This window comes from Calonectris borealis, chromosome 1, assembly GCF_964195595.1.
Source record: "Calonectris borealis chromosome 1, bCalBor7.hap1.2, whole genome shotgun sequence".
In the NCBI taxonomy this organism is placed as follows: domain Eukaryota; kingdom Metazoa; phylum Chordata; class Aves; order Procellariiformes; family Procellariidae; genus Calonectris; species Calonectris borealis.
The window spans coordinates 149,327,984-149,345,689 of NC_134312.1; the positions used below are offsets into that span (position 1 = coordinate 149,327,984).

The following is a 17,706-nucleotide window of genomic DNA, read 5'->3' on the forward strand; positions in this document are numbered from 1 at the left end:
TAACATATGCATCCACTTTGACCGAGTTCATAAAAGTGCCGTCTCTTTCCCTAGCTTCTATTCATAGCGTTTGTGTGGTTTCTAGTTTCCTCCACTTCTTAAGTCAAATGTCCTTGACATCCTATGATCAAATACTTAAAGGGCTTCTAAACCAACAACATGTGGCTAAACTGTACATGGAAAAAAATGGCAGTGTGCATGAAAATACTGATTTGGACATGCTGCATCCAGGATACAATGGAAAGGGCACGGTGGGTCTGCTGGTGGGTCAGTGGACCCACCGCATGCCAGTGCCTGCAACCAGCACACCAGTGCTTCCCGTGGCACTAACAACCCATGCCTTTTCATTTGTAACAGTGGCCCCTGAGTGCGTGCAAAACACAAGAGGAAACACAAAGTATTTTTTCCCTCCAACAGCACAATAGAAAATAAGGTATCTTTAAAATGTCCGGTATGTTTTTTTGACTCTAAACATACTTTGTAATAGCTAACAGAGCTGAGCACATCAGTAACACCAGGCGGAGCAGGAAGGGCTCTCTGCAGCCGCGTAGTGTCTCAGCTGTCACGAGACGTAAAGCGTGCCCCCTCCCAGCAGTGCTGCTGAGGGCCTTAGAGCTCCTGTAATCTCCGCATCCCCTTGGAGTAAATCAACCCTGGGCTTTTCACATTTTGTTGGGCTTTGGATTGTGGAGAGTATTTTGCTCTGTGTCACAGTGCAACATGCACCGGTGTTGAGTTCCCTGTCGTTTTCTGCAGCGAATGACTCATGGCAGGATTGCTTGGGTCTGACTTCAAAGTCAGCCCTCCTTTGAGCATGTCGTTGGACCAAATGACCTTGGAGTGTCCCTTACAACCCGGATTGTTTATTCATTATATGCTTCTGTGGCCATTTATAGTTCAGCCTATAGGGAATAATTGCCTGATCTCCCTTTTTTCACCCGTGTCCATGTGAGTCTGTTACACTATTGATTCCCACTTCCTTCATAATAGCTTTGAAAAGATACTCAGCGAGACCTTGTGGTTGCATGCTGTACCATGCTTTAGGTGGAGGACGTGAGCAGAAGCATACAGTGTTACCAAGTCAGTAAGATACATACACAGAGTGCCTCATTTCTGTGCAAGTAGGAATTCACTGGCAGAGGAATAGAGGGGAATGAAAGGTGCTTGTCCCTCTTCTGATAAGTCTGAGTGCTCGTTCTGGGGACAAACGATTCTTGAAGCATCTGTGTATAACCCCTGCACCGGGTTACCCCGCTAAAATAGCAAAGAGACTGAACCATGTCCCTGTGAGCTGCAGTGAGAAAGTCCTCTCCAGAAGGAGAGGAAAGAGCTTCTACTGTAATTAGAGCCGGGCTTGAATTAGGAGCACGGCTGTAAATCAGACAGATGTGAATCTGAACTTTATTTGCTTGGTTCCAGTTCTAATTATAATGCTGCATTTTCTGCTTACTAATTTCTCATAAAGGCTGTGAAGCAGCAGAACTATTAATATGTGTTTCTTTTTTTTTGCAACAGTGAGTTAGCAGGCTGAAAGGAACAAACATTGAAACTACTGTAAATTTAGTAGGTCAAGGAAACTTGAGGATTGAACCCAGTGGCCTAGTTTATTGCCGTCATGACAGAAACTGTACTCTTTGTACGGGGCGACTTTTATTCTTCAGAAGCAGAGACAGTTGCAGGTTAATTGCAATTAGCTGTTTTTTCCCTCCCCTTCTTGACCAAGGGAACTACCTCAGGTCACAGAAGTGGAAGCCAGAATTAATGTGTGTGGATAAGAAATGTAAAACAAAACACACCTGAGCTTTTGCTTAGATTATGGTGACAGTAAACATTTAGTTTGGGAAGAACATATTATAATAATGTACATAAAACCTTGCATATTTAAAGAAATTGATTTTATATTAAATTCTAACACTATATTGCCATATCATTTTCAAATTAAAGAGACTTCAACATTTTTTTTTCTGATGTAGATAAGTACTCTGAAGAGATACCAGATTCATAAAGTGAGCAGTGATTAGCTGTGGAATATTACTTACCTGAAGAGTAACAAATAATGTACAGCACTATTTGTTATACTGGTGAACCAACTCATCAATTAGTTGATGCTAATTGAATAAAATGCAAAATGTGACTGAAAATAATATCATATATATGAGTGTCGTCCCTTTAAATTCTAGTGGTTAAGCATGGTAGGTGTTTTAAGTTACAGCTTGCAAAGATCCTGATTAATCTGGTGACAGATTCTTATCAGACATCTATTTACAGTGTCTCCATTACCTCAGGATCCAAAAACAAACCATGTCCAGAGCATGCTTCCCCACTCCCCAAACTGCAGGGCTTTCATAAATGACTATAATAATGAAAACTATTTATTTTAAGAGGGTAATAAAGAGTACTGAATGTTTTGTTGTGTCTTTCATGCAGACCTGACAGCCCTAATGCTTTGGGCAGTAAGCTGCAGCTTTGAGACTCTGAAATGACCGCGGGTCTGGAAATGGCTGTTTTGCAGCCCGCCCGCAGCATTCTTGCTATATTGCATTTGCTGCCCCTGCACTTGCCAGCTCCACTGTGTGTGCAGTTGGCTGGAAGTAGCCAGGATGCATCGGAGTTGTTATACTTGTAGAGATAAGCTGTGCACGCACAGGAGAGCTGTCACGACCCATGACATAACCTGAGCTATTTGTAGGTTTGTCAGTGCAGCCTGTGGGTGGCAAAGAGCTGGTTTGCCACTGAATGTGGGAGTTCTGGAGCGTGAAAGCATTAAGTAGACCTGAGACTCTTCTTCACGTAGACTCTTGAGATTGATCACGAGAACTATGTGTAAACTGAAGAACCTGGGAATGTTTGACAGCTTCCAGACTTGGGTGTATGTCCTGACCAAGTCATCACTCCTTGTCAGGACAAAATCCATGCATGACCCAGGTCCTCTCCCACCTTCTTCCTGAGATATGCAGACACGTATGTTTGTGGGATATATGGTGGGATCTATGACAAGTCCTATGGCAACTGTAAGATTAGAACAAGGAGGGGAGCTGTGAAGAGCATCAGCAGTCTATCAGTATTGGCAAAAATGCAGGACCTCTGTTGTCCCAACCACATGCTCAAACTAGAAACGTTACCTAAACCACTGAGTGTCGCAGGGAGGGAGCTTGCACGCTTATGAAGTCTGCATCATTTCTTCCACAGTGGATCCCACATAACCATGATGAACTCTGCTTCCCAGACAGCACGCTACTCTTGGGCCACAGAGGATCTTTCTGTTCAAGACCATGGTGAAATCAGCTGACAATAGGAGAGAGCTGACAATTATGTCAGTACTAAATGCAGTTGGGGGAGTCTGGGATAGTTTTAGTCAAGCTTTCCTTCTTCTTAATCTTGGGGTTTGCTTCGGGTTGGAGATGGTTTTTGCACGGCAATGGCCATTTTATTTTGTGCTGACTAGATCTGCCTCTCTATCACCAAGTGTAGGTGGATGAAAATGCAGGGTGAAGGCCAGGTTAGGTGCACTGTTATGCTAGCAAGCCCTCTCCACCTGTATTTGTAAGCCACTACCTGCCCACTGGACTGCATCTGTCCCCACATCAGACCCTCTTTCCTAGGTTTTATTCACCTTGATGTGCCTGCAAAGGCTGTGCTGCTTGACAGAGGTCAGTGAAGTACACTGTGTCCTCTCCCAGTGTCCATGTGTCCTCCCAGATTCATCCCTCAGAAGTAATGCTGCCCAGTCACTTTGGGGATGTGGATGTGTTAGCGGGGTCAGAGATCTACAACTATGTTTCAGATCTTGGCCATTGTCCTCCAAAGAAGGCCATGCTGCCTCCATGTAAGAGAAGGAAACTTCTGGACAAAACTAACTTTAATTAATTACAAGAAACATGTTCAGAGTCTGCCAATGACTACAGCGTCAGCTGCTGCTATGGACACCCTCTTGCAAAATGCTAAGAAAGTTTACTGTGCAAAGGTCCTTTTGAAGTTACTGCTGCTTCTGGGATTCCTCTTTCTGCTTTGCAAAATTTTTTTTTTTAATCTCTTCTTTTAGAAGAAAGAACCTAGACATGTGTGTTCATAATGTCAGTGAGCTTTTTCTGAGCTCTCCCTCAGTCTGCCTTTCCATTTACACTCATTCAGGGACGTTTGAGTTGTTCAGAGATGGGGCTTTTGACTTAGACACAGGACATGCTCAGCAGAAGACTTTCTGCAATAGGATCTCCATGAGACGTGGGAGAGTCTTCTTCAGCTTTTTCAAGAGAGATGCTGGCAAATCTACCATCCTCCTCCATGAGAGAGAGCAGTGTGGAGGTTTCAGTAGGAAGAAATATCCCCTGTGTTGGCAAATAATTATAAACTGAACACCTGGTGGAACTGGGGTAAATAACCGTAGGACAAGTCCTCATGGGCTGTATTGAGAAAGACAACATAAATACACATCCCTCTCTCTGTTTAGGTTTAGTGTACATGGTTTGACTGAGAACCCATACATGGGTATGTATAACGTTTTTAACTGGGAAATCAGAGAAGACATGTTTTTGCCCTAGATAATAGAACCAGGAGCGACAGCTATTTCACAACACATCTTGCCCTACTTGCCCACCCTGATAATTATTAGGCAATTCAGACTGTGCTGCCCTACACTGAGGCACTACCTTGAGGTTATCCTCCAGCCAGCTCTGCTAACTATCCTTAAACCTGTAAACTTTGTAGCTGAGTGGTCCTCAGCCATCTCTGCACCATGGGCAACCACACTGAGCACGTGATGTACAGCCAGTAATGTCATTCTTTGCTCTTCCTGCTGATTAAGGAACTCTGTTTACTAACACAGGCTTGGAGCATGGACACGTAGGAGTACTTACAGTAAGCCCTGTCTGTTCTCTCATGTATCAGCCAAGATGCCCATTTCATTCTTTTGTAGGTGCTTTAAATGTGCAACAGCACCAGCATGATTTCTGGGGGTGTTTTTCTCCTATTCAGCCCTATGCACAGGCAAAGCAAGCAGTTGCCTAAAGTGGTGGAGAATGACGAATTGTCTGTGGCCTTGCTGCTTACTTTGCCTGGAAAGAGGAGCTGGCTACTGTCACTGCCATTGAGGAGGGGAATGGTTTGGTGGGATAACTGCTGGTGGGAAGGGAGGGAAGTCCTGCCCCAGGACACGCAGTTGCCATCCTGTCCAACGTCCCTCAGCAGCAATAGAAGCAGCAAGACCCTGGCTCTCCTCAGCTTTGCCTCTTTCAAAACACAGAGTTTGAGTGACCCCTGCACAGATCATGTGAATTTAGTATGTGACAAAACTCTCCATGTACTGATGTCTTCTCAGAAAACTCCCCACTGCGGAAAAAAAATCTCATGCCCAAAACTGTAGGTTCACCAAGTCTATACATTTGAGATTGGTTATGGAATAAGTTATGCTTTGTATTTTAAAGAGGGCTATGGAAAAATGAATAATATTCTGTAGAAATGAGAAAGGCTAAAAAACCATCAAGCTAATGAAATACAGGATAATGTTTGCCTTTCAGGATTACAGCTTGTGCCATGACCATGAATAAATATGTGGAGGAAAATGTTTCTCAAAAATCCTATACAACAATAAAGTATTTCATGAAGATGCTGAGCAGTGTCAGTGAGACCTTAATCTTCATCTTCATGGGAGTGTCTACAGTCGGGAAGAACCATGAGTGGAACTGGGCCTTCGTTAGCTTCACCCTACTTTTCTGTTTAATCTGGAGGGCACTGGGTAAGCAAGTCTCAGACTACGTGTCAGTATTCTTTGCAAGTGAAACTTTTTACCTCTTCTCAAGTAGAAAATACCAAAATTTAGACAGAGTCCCACCAGCTTGTAGAATGGTCTTATTTGTAACATGTCCTAGATCGCAGGGTCAGCTTCCATCTTCCTCCAAAATGGAACCCAAAAATCAGTTTGGTTCTGATCCTGCCCATCTAAAGTCAGAGGCAGTTTGCTTGTTAATCAGAGTACATTTATTTAAGTAAACATTTATTTACAAATAAGCAAATTTTGCTTTAAAGAATTAGCAGTTGTACAACAATTAGACAGGTTATGGAGGGGAGGTATTTATGTTTACTAGCTTTGGGATCTTCCCAGTCATTGGCATAAATAGCATCAAAACAGGAAATGCTGTAGTTGAAGTGTTGTTCCAGTATATATTGTGAAGAAAAAAATCCTATAAGAAACTGCTTGATCCCTCCCGAGTTTGCAGTACTAGCTCTTTTTCTTTTACCTTGAGACCTAAGTGCACGTCGGGCTCATAGGTCTTAAACCTGCCCCTTGCCCCAGTATCATCCGTAATGATTCAGTCCCTCCATGTGTAAAGGAGGCTTATGCTGTGATCTGCCTCTGCACCCCTACTTCCAGCTCCCAAGTCTCCCTCCCGTGCAGAAATCTGGACTATTTTGCCTCCTGTGCCTGCAACCCCACAATTAACACCTTATGCTGAAAAGAAGCCAAGCAGTCTGACTGCTCCCCAGCTCTGGGCCCCCATGCTTGCTCCCTTCACCTGCCTTTATATCTCTACTCCAGTCCACCACATCCCTGGTGCCTTTGCCTTCGGTACACCAGCATGCTCTGGCATCTTCTCCCTCCATCCCCAGTCCTGCATCCTTCCTGTCTGTGCAAGTAAAATTAAGTGAGTGAATAGGAGTTTGCAGGATTCAAAGCACAGATTGATGGAGATGATAAGTCAAAGTGTTCAAAAGCATCTCAAATCCTATTAAAAAAAATTAGAGGAGTCTTGGTCTATACTGACACAGAGAATTATTGCTGTTCTAGAGGTGCAGAGTCTAGCAGATAGCTGTCTTGTGGAGATCAATTAGCTGCTTCAGGTCCTAAATCCAACTGACCTGAGGTGGTTAGCTCACTAAATATGTTTAAGATGATGCTCTGTGGGCATTTTACATTTTTCTTCTATGGTGTTCTCAAGCTGCTAAGTAACATTTCATTTCTTCAATAATATATAGGTAAGAAGCAAATAAAAGTGTTTTAAAAGAAATACTAGCATTGTGGGGGATTTCTGTGTAATTTAATTTCCCTTTTTTCCTCTCCTCTCTGTATTTCTGTTTTTTTCCCCTCAGGTGTTTTTGTTCTGACTCAGATCATTAATGTGTTCCGGACAATTCCTCTCACTTTCAAGGACCAATTTATTATCGCCTATGGAGGCCTCCGAGGAGCTATTTGTTTTTCACTTGTATTTCTGCTTCCTCCTGCTGTGTTTCCCAGGAAGAAATTGTTCATCACTGCTGTTATCGTGGTGATATTCTTTACCGTTTTCATTCAGGTAATGCCTTTCCTCTTCTGGACTTCTTCTTTCTCAGACAGGTTGTAAATAAGCAGTGGGTAGAAAAACAAATGTCCTAACTTACTGGAAGGAACATACTTGAAGGTACTCTCCGTGGTCATAGTTTAAAAAAAAATGCTATGCAGACTGCAGACACGTAGCAAAAGTATGCCAGATATTAAGTACTTATGCTAACATATAAGTAGTATTAAGCATTTAAGACCTAGTGCGGTTGGAGTAGAGATAAAAGGTAATCTGGGTACAGCCCCAGCACTAATTCCTTGTTAGAATATTTAAAGCTGTGCATTTACTCAGGAGTTCGGTGTTGGATACGATGCACAGTGAGCAGGGGATGGAAGACACTGAGGGCACGGAGAGGTGAGCTGGAGTGTTTGAGTCTGGGTGTTAGGCAGTGATTCTGCAAACCAGCTGGACATCCATCCAAAAGCACCAGGTGTGCGGAAGAACGTGAAGAACTTGTCTCTGGTGTCTACCTGACCGTGGAGGCCTGGTCAAGAGTGACCAAGAGAGAGGGAAGTGACTGAAACCAGCAAAATGTAGAGGAGGTTAAGGCCCTCAAATAAACACGTCAGGCTAGTCATCATCCAGAGCGGTGAGAGAGATGTGAGAGGCTAGTACATGGAATTTAAGGTCTGTGGGAAAAAATACATTTTTTTAGCCTGCCTTTTACATGGATGAAGGTGCCATGGGAAGTAGCAAGTATCTGTGCTCGTGCTTGGGAAAGGGGAAGAGGTGGCTGGAGCAGCTGAAGGTCAGTTAGTTGACCTTAGCATGTAAGCTGTGAAAACTGATTTTGAAGGATAGAATAATTTATAATATGGAGGTAAATGGAATGTGTTATGAAATGCGACGTGGTTTACCAAAGGGAAACCTGGTATCGTTCTTTGATAAGGCAATTTATTTTCTAGAGTAATCTCATCTAAAACTGGACTATTGTAAAATCTTTGGGGGAGGGGGCTACACAGGCGATTGTTATCTTAACTACTTGTTAAACTGAGGTTTAGATTGACATTAGGATGATTGTAAAGTGAATGAAGGAGCTGCTAGTTTCTCCTATAAAGGGAAATAGAAGCATATGGTCCTTTGGGTCAGAAAGGACTTCTGGGGGTCTCTACAACAACCCTGTGCCCAAAGCAAGGCCACCTTCAAAGCTAGATCATGTTGCTCAGGGCCATGTCAATCTGAGTTCTGAATATCTCTATGGATGGAGATTCCCCAGCCTCTGTGGGCACCTGCTCCAGCGTTCGGCCACCTTGGTCAGATAATAGGCTGATGAGATGTTATTAATGGAATTCATCAAGGATGGTTCCTGGGGATGGTTTTGTTTAATATTCTCGTTATTGACCATGGCACATAAATGTAGGAGGTTTTTATTGCTGATATTTTCTAATGACAGGCTTTGGAAGGTGTTCTCAGGGTGACAGCGAGATGGGGTATCATGTAGAAAGAAGCGAATAAGCAAGGGCCAATATGGTAGAAACAGAATGAAATTTAACAGTAATAAGCGCAAACATATTCTTGCTAGGACTTTCTTACTAGGGATTTCTCTTGTGAAATGAGAACCTTTTGTTTGGAAAAAAATAGAAAGGGAAAAAGACAGAGGTGTACTAGTTGATAACAGGGTAGAGTTTAAGCTGCCAATGCAGTGGGGACAGAAGAAAGGCAAATCTGATCTTAAGACATACTGGGATAGGTATTTCCATCAGAGAATAGTTTCGTGTTCTAGAGTGATCACGGGACTGGTAAGTCTGTCGTGTGAAAGGAAACCAGGATGCCTTGGCCTTAGTAAAATGAAGGAGAAGAGCGAATATAATTACTGTTTATATGAGGGAGTGAACACCAGAGAAGGAGGAACACTGTTTAAACTAAATAGACAAATGTTGGCACAAGAACAAAGTGGTACAAAGTGACCATGATGCAATTAAGAAGCAGCTTTCTAATTATCAGAACAATGAGGTTCAGGATGAGTGTTCCAGTATGAGCAATGGGGCAAAGAAACCTAACTACTTTTAAGATAAAGCTCGATTCATTTATGAAAAGAAATACGTGACCTGGTTGCCTGGGATAGTAGGGACTGATCTCAACTCCACAAGAGATTCATTCCTCTCCCCTGTGCCAGTGCACCTATACAAATAAACAAATTATGTCAATTCTTCCACAAATAATTGTTCAAAACCATGATATCATTCTGGGATAGCCAAAACCTTCTGTTCTTTCTCTGAGAATAGTTAGGCAAGAACACATATTTACAAAACAGCCTTAGCGTCACGGGTCTCGAATAGCAATTTTAGTGCTACTGTTGACACATCTTTGAGTACCTGTTTTGGAAGTAATCACTGAAAAAGAGGACTTTATATGTTTGCTTTGGAATGACGGGGATCTGTTTATTATAATTCAGAGAACAAGTGAGGGTTTTTCTAATACATAACAGAATTGAAAAAAAAAGTTTAAAAATACTATAGATGGGTAGCGACATATTCCTGATGGGGTTTGTCAGGTTGCCCCTCTTGGACCTCTTAGCTCTAGGGAGACCCTTCCTTCCTTCTGTTGCGTTAGTGGAGTCTGTGTGCTGACGAGGACTTCATAGCTAAAAGTGCAACACCTGCTAATCATAGGAGTGAGTTCACTATTATAATTATTGTGTCAGGCTGATTTTGGGATTGGGAAGGTGAAAGGGTATCTGGAGCTAAAAAGGTATTCACAGCCATTTTCAGTGCTCTGACTGAGATGGAAAAGACTGAAAGGCTTCATTTTTCTTTATGTTTATGGAAGAAAAACCAGAACTATTTGCCTTTTTTTTTTTTCTTTTCTTCATAGGGAATAACAATTCGCCCACTGGTGGAGTTTCTTGATGTCAAAAGATCAAATAAAAAGCAGCCAGCTGTCAGTGAAGAAATTTATAACAGGGTATGTTGAACTTTCAGTGTCATAGATGAAACGCTCATATAGATGAAATTCCTATGGCTTTCAGTAAGACAAGGATTCAGCATACAGTATTACAGAGACACACACACTCTTAGATTTCTTTTTGATAGCTGTTGAGCAAATGTATAGAATCATGGAATCATTAAGGTTGGAAAAGACCTTTAAGATCATCGAGTCCAACTGTAAACCCAACACCACCATGCCCACTAAACCATGTCTTTACAGCACAATAACTGTAAAGCTTCTATTTAACCTTTGGCAATTATCAAAGTTAGCATTATTAACTATCAATGTTTTGGAATCTTCAGTTTCATAAGTGTTCACCTCTTGGGGTAAATTAACTTTCTGTAGTTTCACATATGAGATTCATATTATTTTAGAACTTGGCTACATTAGGAAAGCTTTGGCAATTTAGTTACATTACATGGCATTTGAGTTAGTCTAATTAAACTAATGCAAACTCCTCCTAAACACATTCTTAAACTTATTTAACTCTCACATTATCACCCTCTTTCTGGATTTGTATCTGGTACGTGTATGTCTCCAATTATTGTAGTTTATTAGCCATGCATATTCTTGAATGTATTTCTCCTTGCAGCATACCTGTGGCAGGTGGTTTGAAATTCTAAAAATGAGGAATAGTAAGGGCCACATTCAGCAAACAAGTCAATCTAGGCATCTAAAAATCCGTCCTTTTAGAGCTTATCCTTTGGACATATCTACCACGATTTCCCCCTGAATTTGAGAGACTGCTACTATGGTACTTGAATTAAGAGCAAACAAGCTGCCTCTGGTGAGATCTTAGCTGAACTGATTCACTTTTTAGTAATTTATAATAGACTGAGGAAGAGTGTGTTTCTAATATTAGGTGCTCAGGAAGCTTTGAGGTGAGTCTAGACCACAATCCCCTAAAATAGGTGCTCAGGACCTGATGCTGGGTATCTCAGCTCTGTCCTGTGCATCCCGAGGGGCCAGTGCTGACATGAGGAGCTGCTGCCCATGCAGGCTCTCTCCTCTGCAAAGTCATTCCTGGTTCACTGTCAGGCCTGGGGAATTCCCTGGAGAAGTCCCAGGCATAGCCCTAAGTCGTTAGGGAACTTAAAAGAAATGAAAATACGGGAAAATAAAGCTACGGCCAGATTCAGGAAGAAGCTGAGCAAGACTGATGTTGAGGAAATTAGCAACTGATTTCTGTCCTTTTTGGGGCTGTGAGAGAAGGAGGCTCCAGGGGAACAAAACAGAGTCTGGCTCTGAGTTTGGTTAGACTGCATTTAGTTAAGCTGAAGGATCGTCCTGAATTCTGACTAGGCTTTTTGTTTTGAAGTAAGTTAGAAACTAATAATATCTAAGGGCAAGCCAAGTGATGACAATAAGTTTATGTAATGAACCAACGTTTCCCCTTTAGTTCTTTGACCACGTGAAGACCGGAATTGAAGATGTGTGTGGACACTGGGGTCACAACTTTTGGAGAGATAAGTAAGAATGTCATTTAAAACTTTTGTTACACAGGAGAGGCTAAACTAACTCAGCAGCAACAAACGAAGGCTGTTCGGCATCAGATTTCATTTTCAGCATTTTATTCTTGAAAGCGGATGGTTGTTTTTAGAACGTGTGGGTTACAAAGGGAAAGCAGCAAAACAAGGTCTTTTTACTAAACCACAAGCAAGTAAAACAAAATCTCCAGCTGGGAAGAAAGGCAGCCCTCTGATCCCAGGGTAAAGGATTGTACCTTCTGAGGGTGCCCGTCCTCTCCCTGTTTCTGACTGTTTCAGAGCATTTCCTGTATGTCTGCTGAGCCTTTCATCCCATCCGGCTTTCCTCCTGCAAATTGCACATCTCTGGGGTGTTAAGTGAGGGGTTAGTTCCCTGTTTGATGGGAAACACACAAAAGCTTCGGGACTTTCTCTAGAAAGATCAAGGCACTAGCTGGCATGAGGTGCATGAGAGATCCTAATGGCAGGCAGCTCCACAGTTCTTGATGGTATTATTTAAGACTTAGTGTCAGTTAAGAAGATTACCACTGGTAATACCTGAATAATTCATGTTTTCAATTTAGCTGCTGAATCATCATCATCATTGGTTTGGATCTAACTCCCTTTTCTCAGAAGCACACTCTTTTACGCTCAGATCCTTTAGACTCAGAGCGTGGGCATTGCTCACCCACCTTGTAGGCACTGTTCCAACAAGAATTTAAGTGTTGTCTACAAAGAGGAATAGCACAAGCCGGGAGGGCTGAGAAGAGCCCTCTCCAAACGGCTTGAGGGCATGACAGTGAGGACACTCTCCTGACTACATGACATGGGTACAACTTTCCTTTACTCAGCCTGGTTCTCCTCCTGTCTGTGTGAGATCTTTAATTAACAGATTACAGAGGAGGGTCTCCCATGTCTTCATAACCTTCAGAAACATTTTTGACCCAAATTCAAGAATAATTTCAGAATGGCCAGAGGGCAAAATATTTTCTGACAAACAAAATCACCCCAGCTGTAATCAATATTTTTTCACTGAGCTTCCAAGAGGGTTGCAGTTGCTTTAGAGGAAGGGAGAATTTCCAAAGTTTTACAAGAACAGGCTAAAATTTCAAAGAAAAAGCAGACGGTGCAAATTCAGACCTTTTATTTGTTATTACAGTAAATATTTAATGTTCTCTTTGTCTTGATGAAAATGGAGAATTAAAAATAATATTGTCTAATAAAATACCTGAAAGTTAAAAGTTGCTGCTAGGGAGACTGTCCATTAACATATTATCCAAAACACAGGTTAAGACTATCTATCTGAAGCAAAGATGAACTTGACCCTTTTTTATGTTCCTCAGCAGTAGGTTGTTAATATGAACAGACACATTCCCAGGGAATAAACTCCTTCACAATTGCATTAGCTACAGGATATTGGCTTTCCTTAACTATGCACAGTAAAAATTAACTGGTTGGGTTGGTTTGCCTCACGTACAGGTTTAAAAAGTTTGACAATAAATACCTGCGAAGACTTCTAATTCGGGAGAACCAGCCCAAATCCAGCATTGTTTCTTTATACAAGAAGCTGGAAATCAAACATGCCATCGAGATGGCAGAGAGCGGGATGATAAGCAAGGTCCCATCGTCGGTGTCTCTCAGGTAAGCAAGCGATGCCGAGCATTTCGGCTGGGTCACGTAATTTATTTCGCAGCCCAGTCTGTAGGCAGGATAATCACTTTGACTTAGGACGCTTTGTGTCCGAATGTCACCTGAACAGTGAGCGGATACGAAACAAGAGCGTTTTGCCTGCAGCCCACACATGAAGCACTTGGCGAGCTGTGCTCGTCCGGAGCGTGTAGTTTTACAAGGGCAGCTGCTCACGGGAACATTGATTTGCCATGTAGAGAGGAGCTGGACTTGAACCAGTGCCTGCCCATCTGCTGCAAATAGCTATGGGGGAAGCCTGAGGGGCATTTTGAAAAGTACCTTAATCAAATTTACAATTTAATGTAATTTATATCAAATTTTGGAGACCGAGTTTCGAGCCTTACCACTGACTCAAATGAGATCAAGATTTCGTTCCTACGTGTTATGTTTTCACCCGTTTGCCGATTGTTTTGAAATGTTGTTTCCAACTCTAACAAAGGAAATAGTTCAAATGTAATTCCCAACCATAAAAATAAAAACTTCTTCCACTCTCTCTTTTTCCTCTATTTTCCTTTTTTTATCCTGCCACAGTGAATATCATGAAGGAAAGATAAAGCCGCTTTCTCCCACTGAAATGGAAAACATGCGGGAAATATTAACAAAGAATCTCTACCAAATACGACATCGAGTAAGGATGAAGTTTTGCATAGTTAAATCTCCCACTACTCTTTGAATATACTGATTACCTTCCTAGCATATCTTTGGGCTAGTACATCTGCTGTACCATAACATAATAATTAATGCTGTTATTTACTTCTATTGCCTATGAATCCATATCCTATCATAGGTACAGCAACGTATTCATACTCCTTTATATAAATAGCTTACCTGATCTTACACTATTGATAAAGCTTAATGTTTTTGTCATATTATCTGCAATATACTTACATTATTTAAAAAGGATCATAGGTGCAAATTCAACCCAACGCTGTCCCCTTATATCAGTATTTTGGTCACTTCATGAGATGGAATTAGATTTCCCATTTGCCTCCAGTTGTGAAGTTGTTTGTATTAAGAGCAGAGGTGATGAGCTGGAAAAATAGTGAAATAAAAGCAAAAGGACATTTCACATTTACCCTCCTGTGGCTAAGTAGCTTGAATGCCTGAGCCCTTGGAAAACATTCAAAAATGGAGCAAGCTTCAGCTTGCTGGAGGTAAAAATGACTTCCCCCTAGGTGACTCATCTTACTGCTTTCAAAGGCGCGTCCTCTATTGACATATTGACTGAGCTAGTACAATGTGGGGGTAAACACTGTATTAAGCCAGCTTTTTCCAATTTCTCTTTCATTATAAATATCAGCAGGTTAAAAAAAAAACCAAACCAAACCAAACAGGTGCTTGTGAAGCAGATGACTAAAAAAATGCTGGCATAATTACTGTTCTTGTTCTTAATCATCTGCAATATGATTTTATTCACAAGGATTTATGATGCTTATTAAAACATTAAAGCAAAAAGCCTGTTTTGCACTATGCATATAGTTCAACACGTTTGACATTATGCTTTTCAGAATGTGACCACTGCTTTTATATTTCAGACAATGTCATATAACCGACATAGCCTGGCTGCAGATGCCAACGAAAAACAGGCCAAAGAAATTCTGATCCGTCGCCGGCACAGCCTTAGGGAGAGCCTGAGGAAAACGAACAGCCTGTCAAGAGAAAGACCGGTACTTGCATTTTTATATAGAAAGCAGTTCTTTGTAGCTAAATGTCATGCAGAAAAAAATCTTCTGAAACACAGAAAAAATAAATCCTGAGTTTGGAAGACAACTGCACATATAATGTTGCACTTACATCTTGAGTTGCACACATGGGCCCCTTAATTTGTGTTGACCCCTTCAGCAAAGCTTCATTCTTGTAGAATGGGATATGGGAGTGGGATCTGCTGCCATAATTTTATCTCAGAGGAGCTGAACAGGCTCTGTACACAGTGTACTTCTAAGGGGTGGTCAGTATTCTCTATCAGTATTTTGATGAAGCGTGGGTGATCGAGGTCAAAAATGACTTTGAGATAGACAAACTACTTCAAGAATGCTCCAAAATATGGGAAAGAGAACTTTTAATCGAGTCAGTCAGAGTGAGCTCTTCATTGAAAAAATGTTGTGGGCTCTTTAATATTCATAAAATGTAGTCAGGACTTCAGGTTTTAACACAGAATAGGAAGACCCCCTCTGTGTACAAGAAATGCTGTGGCATGATAATATTTGGCTCTCTGAGGCAATCCTGCAATACTTTCACTGTAAACTTCAGACCTTATTTGAATGGAGCACACTGATTCAGCAGGGAAGCTGATCCCCCAAATCATCTTCCCATTTTAGGTATCAGGGAAATTAACCATCTTATAAATAGGTATTTTCATGTTACAGGAATACTTAGTGACTGTTGTCTTCATTGATAAAGTTGTCCTTCAGCAGCTGAGGCTGGAATGATGTCTCCAATAAGCGCTATATCTCATTTGTGATCATTAGCAGGGCTACTGTGGTGTTAACTGTGACAATAAGTCTGTTTCTGAATGATTTTTTTCCCTCTCAACCACAGTTACATATGTTGTCTTTGTCATACAAATGAATTATTTACTAGGTGGAATAATGAAGAGACTCAGCAGGACTGAGACATTTTTGGGGCAGGGAGAGAAACAGGGTGTCTAACAGCTTTTTAAAATGCACAGGCTGTAATTTCAAAAATAATCGTCCTTGGATAAATCCACCACAGAGGGAAGCATAGTGGTCCTGAGCAGCACAACAATATCCAAAGAGGAAAAATGTCTCATGGAAAATAAATTTCCTTTCAGGTTCCCTTTGAGTGTGCAGCAATGAATGGTACAAGCAGGGGAGAGCTGGTAGACTGTAAAGGTTTTAAAAAATCTTTGTAACAAATGTAAGAAAGAATGCTCTTGAGAAATTTTTGAATTTCAAAAAAAAAGCATCCTGTCCTGGAAAGTACCTCTCATGTTCCAGGAAGTATGAGGTGTGCCCTGCACCCAGGGCCTTTAGAGCTTAGTCCTGGGAAAACAAGGATTTTATGCTCTGAACTGGTAAATGATCACGCTGGTGCCTAACTTCCCCATCAACTTCAGTGTGACTAGTCAACTGTATAAAGTCATTTATATGTATAAAGCGCTTGCAGGATCAGAATACAGATTAGTTCTTGTGCCTGAGCTTAGTCACAACGAAATTTTTGCAGCCGACAAATAAAAAGTTCCAAACTGGAGTTGCATGAAGTTGATGCCGTGCTTGCAGCATTTGCCTTCCTTAGGAAAATCTGTACAGGTAAGGTTGAGGTTAGAGAGCATACATTTATTAACTTCGATCTTAGAGGGCATATCACTGGGCTTTGCTTTGATTAAACTGCTTGAGAGTACTCAGTCTTTACCTTAGTTAGCACAGACCTCAACCAGCAATAAGCGTTAACTTGAGTGTGTAGTAAAAGATCACGTATTAGCTAATCCCAAACTACTCGCTAGCCCTTTAGCTACATAAACCCGTTCAAGCCTCAGTCGTGTATCTTAACATACATTATGCAAGTGCTTCAGTCTGCGGTAACCTAACATTTCTTATATTTCTTTGCACAGGCTGCTGCAAATACAAAAAGATTCCTTTCACTTCCTAAAAACACTAAACTCCCAGAGAAACTACGAGTGAGAAATAAAACATCTTCCAGAGGTAATGACAAATTTTCTGCTGTCTCTTACTGTGCTGCAGTCATTTTGCTTACATAGAAGGAAAGTTTTTCTAGAGGTGATGCAGAGAAATGAGCGTATTAATTTTCCAATATATATTAAATGTTTTATGTTCACATGCTTTCATTCTAGAGTTAATACCTTCATAGCATATTTCTAGGTGTTGGGTATTTAGCAGGGGTCTTGGAGTATTAAAAGCAATGGGTCCTAAAGCAGGTATTTGAGTGTAGAGAAATGCCCCAGCAAACAGAGTCTTGTGGGGCTTTCTCAGTCCAAATGCCGTAGTGGTGTAGTCCTCGCAGCACATCTCCTCCTGTGAGCAAGCAGCAGCCTGAAACACTTCTGCACCAGAAACACTGCCATGTCTCATTCTCCTTGTCTTTATTCCGTAATGTCCAGATCTCTCCCTTGGATTATGAGCCTATTTGGTTTCTTTTCTCACTGGGGTCGGGGTAGAGACACTGCCCTGAGAATCAAACCGGAGAGGAGAATGAGGACATGAGGTCTGGTTTATAGTTCTTGTGAAGAACTTCTCAAAATCCTGTGGTTTACAACCAAAATATCAATTTTTTTTTTTTCTGCCTAAACTCACAGATGTTTCATATTGGAGTTCTTGAATTCTAACAAAAAAATA

The 17,706-nt window shown here is 41.4% G+C and overlaps 1 protein-coding gene across 1 annotated transcript in view; it reads left to right on the forward strand.

The window, feature by feature from the left end:
- Positions 1-17,706, forward strand: part of SLC9A2 (solute carrier family 9 member A2) — a 32,850-nt gene that overhangs the window by 13,179 nt on the left and 1,965 nt on the right. Inside the window, exons 4-11 of the mRNA XM_075137650.1 lie at positions 5,514-5,731; positions 7,084-7,286; positions 10,125-10,214; positions 11,638-11,708; positions 13,184-13,345; positions 13,925-14,021; positions 14,929-15,060; positions 16,965-17,055. Coding sequence (XP_074993751.1) covers positions 5,514-5,731; positions 7,084-7,286; positions 10,125-10,214; positions 11,638-11,708; positions 13,184-13,345; positions 13,925-14,021; positions 14,929-15,060; positions 16,965-17,055 — 1,064 coding nt within the window. The remainder of the gene's footprint in view (positions 1-5,513; positions 5,732-7,083; positions 7,287-10,124; positions 10,215-11,637; positions 11,709-13,183; positions 13,346-13,924; positions 14,022-14,928; positions 15,061-16,964; positions 17,056-17,706) is intronic.